The following is a 12,940-nucleotide window of genomic DNA, read 5'->3' on the forward strand; positions in this document are numbered from 1 at the left end:
AATGAGGTCCAGAGACAGTAGCTCGCTCCAGAAAAGATAGCTACTCTCAGTTGCCTTGAACTCATTCCAACATATTCTTTTTATACTTTTCTGCCTGCATCTCACAACTTACCTTCCCTCTTCTTTCTGACTGACAGCTCAGCATAATAATCTATCTTCCTTCCTTCCTTCCTTCCTTCCTTCCTTCCTTCCTTCCTTCCTTCCTTCCTTCCTTCCTTCCTTCCTTCCTTCCTTCTCCTTTCTTCTTCCTTCCCCTCTTTCCTTATTTTTCCTTCCTTGCTCTCTTCCCATCTTCCCTTCTTTTTCTTTCCTCTTCCCCTTTCTCCTTTCCTATCCCTGGTAAGAAAGGTTGCAAAATGGGGCAAAACTCACTTAACAGCCGTCTTGCTTAGCCATGGAAATTTTGAACACAGTTTTGGACGTAAGTGGAGGGCCACCTATGGAGAGTTTTGCTGCCTGTCTTATGTTGGAAAACTCTAGAGAAAGGGCTTTAAGTCTCCGTCCGCTAACCTGTGTTTTATTTCTTCAGTGTTCCCAGCTGGAATTCTTCAGCCTACACTCTATGATCCCGAATTCCCACAGTAAGTAATATTATTTTCATCCAGGAAACATTATATATATATAAAATGTACATATGGCATTCGGCTTTGCTCGGGTATTTTCCCACGTCATAGTAGCTGTGCTTTTAAAGTTGTAGCGACATTTCAGCAGAATCTCATCTGCCATCATCAGGCTTCTGTACATATATATGTACAGAATATAATATATAAACATATATAAATGTACATATATATGTATATATGTTTTCGTAGATTTTCACGGGTACAGGTATGCAGATCTTGGCATGTTCGGGTCTTTTCCCAGGTAAGATTGAGAGTATCTTGGCAACGTTTCGCCGAGGTCCCACTCGCCATCTTCAGGCTGGTGCTTTCGGCTTCGTGTTTGTGTGAGCAAACCACCAGCCTGAAGATGGCGAGCGGGACCTGGTCGAAACGTTGCCAAGATACTCTCAATCTTACATGGGAAAAGACCTAACACGCCAAGATCTGGATATATACGCCAAGATCTCCAGCCCTACACAGAATCCATCACCTCACATGTACAAAACTCTTTCCACTTCATAGAAACTATAAAGAAACAAAACCCACAACCCAGCGACTTACTCGTGAGCTTTGATGTCATATCCCTCTTCACCCAAGTAGCTATTAAAGAACCCTTGACAGCCATCCAAAACAAATACAACCCCTCCTAAGCACATCCTAGATCTGACCAACCACTGCCTATCCAATACATACTTCACCTACAACGGACAAAGATACAAACAGATAGAAGAAGCACCCATGGGATCACCCCTCTCACCCGTCATCGCTAACCTATACATGGAACACTTTGAAACCAATGCTCTAGACAAATCCGAACCCAAACCCAAACTCTGGCTTAGATATGTAGATGAGCCTTTCGTAATTTGGCCACACGGGAAAGAAAAACTGGACAACTTCCTCACACACTTCAACAACCTACACCCCAAAATACAATTCACCATGGAAACGGAAGCCAACAACCAACTTCCTGGATGTCCTAATTTACAAAAAAACACCAATGGCTCCCTACAACACACCATCCACCGGAAGAAAACACACACCAACCGCTACTTAAATGCACAATCCCATCACCACCCTGCACAGATCAACTCCGTAGCCAAGACCCTCATCTCCAGAACCAAACGCCTAGCCGACAAAGACCACCTGAGAACAGAATTACACACCCTCACAAACATATTAATTTCCAATGGATTCCAAAGAAACACAATTACCAACCTAATCCTAAGAGAGACACCCCCCAGAAACCGAGACACAGAACAAGACAACGGTATCGCCCTCCTCCTCTACATCAAAGGCACCACAGACAAAATCAGCAAAATTCTCCACAAACACAATATCAGGACAGCCTTCGGCACTGACCAAAAAATAGCCAACATCCTAAGAAACCCCAAAGACAAGATCCATCCAGAAAACCAAGGAGTTTATGAAATACCATGCAACAATTGCCCAGCCACATACATTGGACAAACCATCAGGAGAATAAATGCACGCATTGCAGAACACAAAAACGCAGTCAGAAAGAAGAAAATACTTCCTCCCTCTTCCAGCACCTTAAAGCCACAGGACCTGAAATTAATGTTGAGGGAACCAAATTAATCTCTAATACTGAACACTTCAACAAGAGAATAATCAGGGAAGCCATCGAAATAGAGAAACACCCCCATAACATGAATAAACGGGACGATGCCTCCTGCCTACCAGACGTCTGGAAACTAGCCCTCACCAACAAACGAGTCCCAGCCATGAAAACCAACACCGGACCCAAAACTACACATGACACCACCACCATTCTCCCTCACCAGACTAAACCCAAACCCATCCCATAGATGAAAGATAACCACCGTCCAGAAACCAGATCATGGCTGCATCACCAGCTGCCACACACACCGACCCCCAAACCAAGCAAATGGACAGACACCATGAACACATATCCAGGCCTCAAACTCATAGCCAAACCAAAACCCAGAATGTCACATCACAACCACCCGCTCAGGATATCACATCACAGAACTCAGGAGGTGACACCACAAAACCTCAGGATGTTGCAACACAGCCAACGACCCAGGATGCCACAACAATACCGTGTTTCTCACAAAATAAGGCCGGGCCTTTTTTTTTTTTTATCCCCCCAAAAACAGCTAGGCCGTCTTTTTGGGGGTGACTTAATTCCTACCCCCCTTGCATCCTCAGGCAGGCGGGCGACGACGGCTTGGATGTTGACCTCAGCGTTGGTGGGGCACTTCGTATCAGGAGACCTTCTGCCACCGTTGCTTTCCCTTCTCCCCGTGCTGCTGCGGCATTTAGAGCAACGCCGCGGTGTTTGGCGCAGCCACGCGTGGCCAACCAGGGCTCCTCCCTGCAACCGGAGCCTGGCGGAGACACTCGGCTTCAGGTGGGGAGGTGAATCTCCCGAGGCCACAACGCAGGATCGGCCCACCCCAGGAGAAGCGCCCAGCCGTCATCCCTGCCTGGCTAACACGCGGGCCCTCCTGCCTGGCGGTGAAGCTCTCACCAAGGCAGCGAGCGCCTCCCTGCTGGGCCCTCCGCTCATCCCGCCAGGGCCACATCAGAGCTGTGCGGGCTGGGCAGAGCCGGGAAAGCGAGCCGTGGGTGCGCGCCCGCTTCCAAGCGAAAGAGCCGGGCCAACCCGAGCTTGGCTTCCTTCCCAAGTCCCTCCATCCCAAACCCGAAGGGGCCACCAGGAGAGGCCACCCGAGGCAGTGATAGTGCCCACCCATCTGTGGACAGGGAGGCAAGGCGACGGCCTGCGCCGCGTCCTCCTCCGAGCTGAGCCCCGCTGAGTGAGCGCCTCTGCCCGATACTTGTGCCGCTGCAGTGTTTGGAGCTGCCGGCGCATTTGGAGATGCGTGGGGACGGGGACGGGCTGGGCGAGGGGTGGAAAGGACGGGCAGCTTCAGGCTCTCTCCGCCAGACCCGCCGGACAGGGAAGCAGCACTGCCATCGCTTCGCCTCCCTCAGTGACATGTTCTTACGAAAAAGCCAGCCAATCTACAAACATCAACTCCATCAACCAATCAAGAAATGACAACACAGCCAACCTCCCTACCAGTATATATAGGGAGACGGCAGCTCCGATCACGCTTTGTTCGCACAAGCACGAAGCCGAAAGCACCAGCCTGAAGATGGCGAGTGGGACCTTGTCGAAACATCACCAAGATGCTCTCAACCTTACATGGGAAAAGACCCAAACACACCAAGACCTGCATACCTATACCCGTGAAAATCTACGAAAACAAATACGTACATATGTATATGTTGTGGCTCTGGGCTTGGATTCAGCTCCTGTGACTGATATGAGTTCAAGTGAGGAGGTCATGGCAGAAAAATATGAACCGGCCTGGCTTAGTGATTGGACTGATAACCAGGATGAGGAGATGGATGTGACAAAGGACGACAGACCTGATGTATTAGAATTGTCAGGACCTTTGACCTCCTCTGGTTCCTTATCTGATCAACAGCCGGGAATGGGTGACAGGGAAGTTTTGAGAGAGTCTTCTAGTGGAGATGAGAACTTGGAAAATTTGTGGTTAAATGTAAAAAATAGAAGACGGTTGAAAAGGCAAAATCAGCTGGAGCGAATGAGAAGAGCAAGTCAGTAAATTAGCACGTTGCCTCAATGAGTATAAAAGGACACAGCTGGGCTGGTACATTTTTCCAGGAACAAAATGACTATTTGAGTGAGGGTGTTACAGCAAGAAGCTCTGAGACTAGAGATTTATTGCCAGGACTGGTTTGCCGGACAGAGTAAAGATTTATGCTGTGGTTTCTGCCGGCCGTTATCTTGTAAGACTTCTTTCCATTTGATTTAATTGTGAAACAGCTGCTTTCTGTTTTGTTTGTTCGAATTTCGAAGGGGAGTCATAACATGTATATATTTGTTCTCTTAAGTTTTCACAAGTATTTATATGTTTCGGTATTCAGCTTTGTTCGAGTATTTCCCCACATCATTACAAGCCGGACAAGCTTGATGATGGCAGAAGAGATTCTGCCGAAACGTTGCTACACAACTTTAAAAGCACAACTATAATGACGTGGGAAAATACCCGAACAAAGTTGAATACCATACACACACACACACACACACACATTTCTTACATACAATATTGTTATGTCTCCTCTTGGAAATTCAAACGAACAAACATAAAGCAGCCGTTTCACAATCAAATCAAACTGAAGGAAATAACAAGATAACGACTGGCAGAAACTGTTAGGACTCCCCTTCGAAATTCAAACAAACAGAGAGCTCTTTGCTGTAACGTCCTCATTCAAAATAGTCATTTTGTTCCTGGCGAAATGCACCAGCTCAGCTGTGTCCTTTTATACCCATTAAGGCAACGTGCTAATTAACTGGCTTGCCCTTCAGATTAACGTTTCCTGGTTCTGACGTTAATCCACGATCTAACAGTCATCAGAGTCAAAACTCCCAACAGGACCGATCCTTCCAATCACAACACAATATATACTGAAGACGGCATTTAATTTCATTGCACGAAATGCAATGACAATAAAGTACTAATACTACTTAGTGCTTCTGTCCTGCTGCAGTTGGAGGCCATCCCTTCCTCTTTCTGGATTCCACAAAATCCCATTATTTGCAAGGGTTTTTCTGGTCAGATGCAGATTAATAGAGTTGGAAGGGACCTTGTAGGTCATCTAGTCCAACCCAACCCCAAGCAGTTGCTTGTCCTCTTCACCCGTCCCCAGCTCACGGTGCTTGTCTCACCCCTACAGGTCTTTGAATTATGGGGGAATTGGTACAATTATCGGGCACGAGCTGACCCACGGCTACGATGACTGGGGTGAGCCTTCCTCTTTCTTTCTCAGCTCCATGAAAGGGAAGTTGCCTTGTGCCAAATTGTCCCAAGAGTCCCTCCCATGGAGGCCCCGACCCAGAGCAAGGTGTCCTGCTGCTCCCACTGCCCAACCTGCCACCTCAAGGAAGAAAGAAGATGCGAGAAGGGAGGGAGGGAGGGAGGGAAAGAGAGGGAGAGAGAGAGAGAGAGAAGAAAGAAGGAAGGAAGGAAGGAAGGAAGGAAGGAAGGAAGGAAGGAAGGAAGGAAGGAAGGAAGGAAGGAAGGAAGGAAGGAAGGAAGGAAGGAAGGAGAGAGGGAGAGAGAAGAAAGAAAGAAAGAAAGAAAGAAGGAAGGAAGGAAGGAAGGAAGGAAGGAAGGAAGGAAGGAAGGAAGGAAGGAAGGAAGGAAGGAAGGAAGGGAAAGGGAGAAGGAGAAGAAAAGAAGGAAGGAAGGAAGGGAGGGGGAGGGAGAAGAAGGAAGGAAGGAAGGAAGAAAGAGGAAGGAAGGAAGGAAGGAAGGAAGGAAGGAAGGAAGGAAGGAAGGAAGGAAGGAAGGAAGGAAGGAAGGGAGAGAGAGAGAGTATGGAGGGAGGGAGGGGAAGGGTGGGAGGAAGGAAGGAAGGAAGAGAGAAAGAAAGAAAGAAAGAAAGAAAGGGGAAAGAACGAAAGGGAAAGAGAAAGAAATCAGGAAGGAAGGGAGGAAGAAAGAAAGAAAGAAAGAAAGAAAAAGAAAGAAAGAAAGAAAGAAAGAAAGAAAGAAAGAAAGAAAGAAAGAAAATATGGAGAGAGGGAGGGAGGAAGGAAGGAAGAGAGAGAGAAAGAAAGAAAGAGAAAGGAAGGGAAAGAACGAAAGGGAAAGAGAAAGAAGGAAGGAAGGAAGGAAGGAAGGAAGGAAGGAAGGAAGGAAGGAAGGAAGGAAGGAAGGAAGGAAGGAAGGAAGGAAGGAAAGAAATTCTTCAGGAGACAAATCAGGTTCTACGTAGACCAGAAATCAGAAGTAGAAATCATGGTAGCCTCTTTTCCAAAGACAGGTGTGTATGTGCCATGTGTATGCGTGTGCGTGTGTGCACAAAAGCCACATCACAACCATGTCATTCCCCCAAGCGCTTGCTTTGCAGGCGGACAGTACGACCGGTACGGCAACCTGGTGCACTGGTGGACCGACGCCTCCTACAGCCGGTTCCGCCAGAAGGCCGAGTGCATCGTGAATCTCTACGACAACTTCACCGTCTATAACCAGAGGGTGAGTCCAGGGAGGCACAGCGCTCCCTTCCGCCCCCCCCCGCCCCCCCGAATTGGCAATCTGAAAATAGAGGGAGTCCTCCACTTACGATCACAACAGAGCCCAACACTTCCATCGTTAAGCAAGCCAGTTGTTAAGGGAGGTTTTTTCTGCCCCATTTGGCGACCTTTCTTGCCACAGTTGTTAAGGGAATCCTTGCAGTTGTTAAGTGAGGAACCCGGTCATTGAGCGAATCTGGCTTCCTCGTTGACTTTGCCAAAAGGGGATCACCCGACACCCCCCTCCCAGGGGACACTGCGACCATCGTAAATATGAGTCAATCACCAAGCGTCTGGATTTTGATCACCTGACCACGGGGATGTTGCAATGGTCGTAAGTGTGAATAAAGGCCCTAAGTCACTTTTTTTTCAGTGCTGTTGTAACTTTGAGCAGTCGCTATATGAACCATTATAAGCCAAGGACTGCCTGTAGAGAGTGGAATGATGTTTCCCTATAAGATTCCTTGCATGCAGAAATCCAGCAGGGTGGGAACGGTCAGTAAATGAACCGTTATAAGTCAAGGACTAACCTGTATTTTAACCATCCTGTATCTAATGTTGGAGGTGTCAGGATTCTGGCAATTAAATCCCGAGTCTCGAGACAAACTTCTTGTCCTGGTTACCTTCTGGGCTGGAGAAAAACTGTCCCAGGAACAGCCTTTGGCTGCAGAGAATCAAGTCCAAAACAGGGTAAACACAAACTGTAACTTAAAAAAAATCAAACTGTAGTAATTAGTTTGGTAGGGCAGAAGCAAGAATTCCAGACTTGAAGGCACAGGAAAACTCACTCAGTTGGGAAGACACCAGGAACACAGATAAGCCAAACAACACAAGATAAACTCACGTTTGCTCCCAACAGCCTGCCGCACACAGCCTGCCTTTCTTATTAACTCTCATTCCCAGCTGCGGCTAATGAAGGGAATCAGGGCCCTTTCCTCCCCCGTAAGCCATGCAACCCACGTTGCTCCCTTCTCTGTTCCTCCCTGCGTGCCCTAGGATGAAGAGGGGGTGGACCTGGGTCTTCCTCCGAACTCCCTCTCCCTTGTTCTACCTCTCCCCTGCTCTGCCCAGCCGGACTTTGCCCTTCCCCAGTTTCCTCCACAGCCAACGGAGCCACACTCCCGCCCGCTGTCCACTGTTCATCGTCCTCGGATTCAGACTCTGACAGGGGCATGACCGGAAGCTTCAGATGTTTTGCCTTGAAGTTTACGTTGAATCTTGAAAAAAAAAAACCACCACCTGGATTTGATTCCAGACAGTCCCTAAACGAATGGTTGTAAGTCAAGGATTACCTGTATTGACATGCCATGTTAGGAGAATCTAGAAAATGGAGTCATAACCAACTTAAGCATGTCCAAGGATGTAAAATTTGATTTTATTTTCCTCTCCCTTCTCTTCTCTTCTTCGTGCAGGTGAATGGGAAACACACACTGGGAGAAAACATTGCAGACATGGGAGGATTGAAACTGGCCTACTACGTGAGTTTATTCGTTTTATTCCTTTAATAGATGGCCAAGACCACCCCTCTCTTATGTAGGGCTGGGCCGCTAAGAATTTAGATAAAAACAGAGTTTAAAAAAAAACACCACGCAACCGATAATGAAAAGCATAATTCCCCCACTCTCCTCTCCCTTCCTTCCTTCCCTTTTCCTTCCCTCCCTTCTCTCTTCCTTTTCCTTCCTTCTTTTTTTCTTCCTTCCTCTCCTCTCCTTCCTTCCTTCCTTCCTTCCTTCCTTCCTTCCTCCCTTCCTTCCTTCCTTCCTTCCTTTTCCTTCCCTCCCTCTCTCTCTTCCTTTTCCTTCCTTCTTTTATTTCTTCCTTCCTCTCCTCTCTCTCCCTTCCTTCCTTCCTTCCTTCCTCCCTCCCTTCCTTCCTTCCTTCCCTTTTCCTTCCCTCCCTCTCTCTCTTCCTTTTCCTTCCTTCTTTTTTTTCTTCCTTCCTCTCCTCTCCCCTTCCTTCCTTCCTCCCTTCCTTCCGCCCTTCCTTCCTTCCTTCCTTCCCTTTCCTTCCTCTCCTCTCTCTCTTCCTTTTCCTTCCTTCTTTTTATTTCTTCCTTCCTCTCCTCTCCCCTTCCTTCCTTCCCTCTTTTCCTTCCCTTCCCTTCCCTTTTCCCTTCCTTTCCTTCCTTCTTTTCTATCTTCCTCCCTCTCCTCTCCTTTTCTCTCCTCTCGTTTCCTCTCCTCTCCCCTTCCTTCCTTCCTTCCCCTTTTCCTTCCCTTCCTTTCCTCTCCTACCCTATTATTCTACCTTCTCAATCTTCCTTCCACTCCGCTGTGCTCTGCCGAGCCTTCCTTCCCCATTTTGTGTTTGCGGAGGAGTGTGTGTGTCAAAAATCCCAAAGCGATGGGCATGGCATCGCAATCCAAGCCCTGCCCTGCACCCAGATCTGAACAGGAGGCCCCCACCCTACAACCCAGGACCCCCACCACGGCCTTCCTTCCTTCCTTCCTTCCTTCCTTCCTTCCTTCCTTCCTTCCTTCCTTCCTTCCTTCCTTCCTTCCTTTTCTTCCTTCCTTCCTTCCACCCTGAAGCAAACCGTGTCCAACTTGCCGGATGCGTTGTGTGTTTTCTCCCTCCCCTCCCCCTTGCAGGCGTACCAGAAATGGGTGCGAGAACACGGCCCCGAAAACCCCCTCCTCTGGCTCAAATACACCCACGAGCAGCTCTTCTTCATCGCCTTCGCTCAGGTAACGTCCTCGACGTACGACGATTCGTTTAGCAAACATTCACAGTTGCAACTTAGAGTGCACTTAGCCCCGTTTCTTACCCTTGCCAGCCTCGCCGCAGTCACCTGATCCAAATTCAGATGCTGGGCAAATGATTCATATTTATGACGGTCGCAGTGTCCCCGGGTAGGGGAGGGGTCATGCGATCCCCATTTGCAACCGTCTTTTATGAACATAGTCAATGCAGGAATCTGGATTCACTTAACGATTGTGTTAGGTACTAAAAAACGGCAGTGTTTCACTTAACAACCGGGGCAAGAAAGGATGTAAAACGGGGCCCTTAACCAATGTCTCGCTTAGCAACAGATTTTTTTTTGGCTCGTGGTCATCATTCGAGGACTACCTGCATTAATAACATTATATATATGTGGATCTTTGGTTGTTCGGGTTTTCTCCCGCGTAAGACGTTGCCTAGATACTTTGAATCTTACGCGGGAGAAAACCCGAACAACCAAAGATCCACATACAAATACCCGCGAGAACCTCAGAAAACACACATATATATATGGCATTCAGCTTTGTTCGGGTATTTTCCCACGTCATTGTAGTTGTGCTTTTAAAGTTGTAGCAATGTTTTGGCAGAATCTCATCTGCCATCATCAGGCTTCTGTATTGTGTTCGTCTGTGAGTCAGATTTTTACAAACTGTAACAACTGTAAAAGTCTGACTCACAGACAAACACAATACAAAAGCCTGATGTTTTATATATATATATATATAAAATATGTTTCCTTGCAGACGTTTCGTTACCGAACTAGATAACGTCATCAGTGCTAGGAGGGAGGAAGTTTGCAGTTAGGGGTGAGGGAGTCTACCTTTTCATAGCCTCTTTTGTAAGAGGCTCTGAGAAACGAGATCAGCATCAAAATGTTTCCCTTCCTCCCTGCAGAACTGGTGCATTAAACGGCGCTCACAGTCCATCTATCTCCAGGTGCTGACCGACAAACACGCCCCTGAGCATTACAGGTACCAGCAGGGGCATCCAGGAGACCCCGATTTGGGAGGGCAGGGCGGGGCGGGAGTCAAAGATGGGGAAGACGTTATACACTGAGGGCCGCCTTTCCCCACTCACAGCCTCTGGCTGGGGAATTCTAGGAGTTGAAGTCCGCCCCGTTTGGAAGCAAGCTGAAAGCTGCACATCCGGAAGGAAGCCACACAAGGGGCCCAAGCGTACTTTTTTTCGATGAGTAGTTTTATTATTGCTGTTTTGTTTTGCTTATTTTATTATTTTATTTATTATTTTATTCTTTATTTTACTTTATTATTTATTTACTTTATTATTTATTTTACATTATTTTATTATTTATGTTATTTTATCATTTTATTTTAATTATAGTTTTATAAATAACAGAGGCTGCTTCCTCCTCCTATTTTCCCCATAATAAGAATCCTTTGAGGTGGAATGGGCTGAGAGACAATGATTGGCCCAAAGTCACCCAGTCGGCTTTTAATGCCTAAGAGGGGAACTAGAACTCCCAATCTCCTGGTGATTCGCCCAAAGTCACCCAGCTGGCTTTTAATGCCTAAGAGGGGAACTAGAACTCCCAATCTCCTGGTAATTCGCCCAAAGTCACCCAGCTGGCTTTTAATGCCTAAGAGGGGAACTAGAACTCCCAATCTCCTGGTGATTCGCCCAAAGTCACCCAGCTGGCTTTTAATGCCTAAGAGGGGAACTAGAACTCCCAATCTCCTGGTGATTCACCCAAAGTCACCCAGTTGGCTTTCATGCCTAAGAGGGGAACTAGAACTCCCAATCTCCTGGTGATTCACCCAAAGTCACCCAGTTGGCTTTTAATGCCTAAGATGGGAACTAGAACTTCCAATCTCCTGGTGATTCACCCAAAGTCACCCAGTTGGCTTTCATGCCTAAGAGGGGAACTAGAACTCCCAATCTCCTGGTGATTCACCCAAAGTCACCCAGTTGGCTTTCATGCCTAAGGGGGAACTAGAATTCCCAATCTCCTGGTGATTGGCCCAAAGTCACCCAGCTGGCTTTTAATGCCTAAGAGGGGAACTAGAACTCCCAATCTCCTGGTGATTCACCCAAAGTCACCCAGTTGGCTTTTAATGCCTAAGGGGGAACTAGAATTCCCAATCTCCTGGTGATTGGCCCAAAGTCACCCGGCTGGTTTCTTAATGCCTAAGGGAGGACTAGAACTCCCATTCTCCTGGTGATTCACTCAAAATCACCCAGCTGGCTTTCATGCCGAAGGAGGGACTTAGAACTCCCAATCTTACCCAAAGTCATCCCGCTGGCTTTCATGCTGAAGGCCAGAACTAGAAACCACTGTCTCCTGGTGATTGGCCTAAGGAGCCAGCCATCTTTCATGCCTGAGGCCGGACTCGAACTCCCAGTCTCCCGGTTTGTAGCCTGATGCCTTTCCCAGTAGACCAAACAGACCCTCAGCGCACAAAAACACTTCAGCCTCTGAATCCGATGGTGAATCGAAAAGGATGCCGCCGCCCCCTCCTCCTGATTTTGGGGGGAGGGGGATCCTCTAGGCTAACGTTCTTGGACTAGATGACCTCCCCGGTCCCTTCCAATGCTGTTTATTCTGTGTCCTATATCGCTTGATCTCTGCAGTTTTTTTCCTCCTCTTCTTCTCTTCTCTTCCCCCTTGCAGGGTGCTGGGCAGCGTCTCCCAGTTTGAGGAATTTGGACGGGTCTTCCACTGTCCCAAGGGCTCCCCCATGAACCCCACACACAAGTGCTCCGTCTGGTGAAGCCTCCCGCCTGCCTTCATCCCTGCCTGCCCCCAAACCCGGATCAACAGCCGGCTGGCTTCTCCCTGCTCCGTGCCACCGGAAGGGCAGAGGGAGAGAGGAGAGAAGACCTCCTAAAATTCCTAGAGTGGTCCAGGCTCCGGGGATATGCCCACATCTGTCAACAGCCCCCACACTGCACCCCAAAAATCTTTGGTGCGCCAGAGTATAAATAGGTAACACAAGGTCTAACACGCCTCCTGCGATCTCTCTATCCATCTTGTGGTGACCCAAAGGGGCGTGGCACAAAGGCAACACAGTCAAATAAGGAAGAAGAGTCCCTTTATTATCTCCAACTTTTCCCCCAATGTCCAGGTTACCTTCTGGCTGGAGAAAACCTCACCCAGGAACAGCCTTTGGCTGCAGAAAATTCAGTCCAAAACATGAGCAACACAAACTGTAACTTAAGAGTCCAAACAAGCCAAACTGAAGTAATTGGTTTGGCAGGGCAGGAGCAAGGATTTCAGACTTGAAAACATGGCAAAACTCACACGGTTGGAAAGATGCCAGGAACACAGATAAGCCTCGACGAGGCCAGATAAATTCATGATTTGCTCCCAACAAGAGCTTCCCTTTTTAAACACTGTGTTCCCAGCTGCAGCTAATGAAGGGAATCAGGGCCCTTTCCTCCCCGTAAGCCACGCAACCCATGTTGCTCCCTTCTCCGTTCCTCCCTGCATGCCCTAGGATAAAGACTGGGTGGGCCTGGGTCTTCCTCCAAACTCCCTCTCCCTTGTTTCTACCTCTTCCCTGCT

At 48.0% G+C, this 12,940-nt stretch overlaps 1 protein-coding gene across 1 annotated transcript in view; it reads left to right on the forward strand.

Annotated features, from left to right (window-relative positions):
- Positions 1 to 12,337, forward strand: part of ECEL1 (endothelin converting enzyme like 1) — a 68,821-nt gene extending 56,484 nt beyond the window's left edge. Inside the window, exons 11-17 of the mRNA XM_087933681.1 lie at positions 530 to 581; positions 5,355 to 5,422; positions 6,534 to 6,658; positions 8,109 to 8,174; positions 9,288 to 9,383; positions 10,312 to 10,388; positions 12,047 to 12,337. Of these exons, the coding sequence (XP_087789807.1) occupies positions 530 to 581; positions 5,355 to 5,422; positions 6,534 to 6,658; positions 8,109 to 8,174; positions 9,288 to 9,383; positions 10,312 to 10,388; positions 12,047 to 12,146 (584 nt within the window). The 3' untranslated portion in view covers positions 12,147 to 12,337. The remainder of the gene's footprint in view (positions 1 to 529; positions 582 to 5,354; positions 5,423 to 6,533; positions 6,659 to 8,108; positions 8,175 to 9,287; positions 9,384 to 10,311; positions 10,389 to 12,046) is intronic.
- The last annotated feature ends 603 nt before the right edge of the window (positions 12,338 to 12,940 follow it).

Source organism: Pseudonaja textilis, chromosome 4 (genome assembly GCF_049901715.1).
Source record: "Pseudonaja textilis isolate UNSWEBS1 chromosome 4, rPseTex1.2, whole genome shotgun sequence".
NCBI classification, from domain to species: domain Eukaryota; kingdom Metazoa; phylum Chordata; class Lepidosauria; order Squamata; family Elapidae; genus Pseudonaja; species Pseudonaja textilis.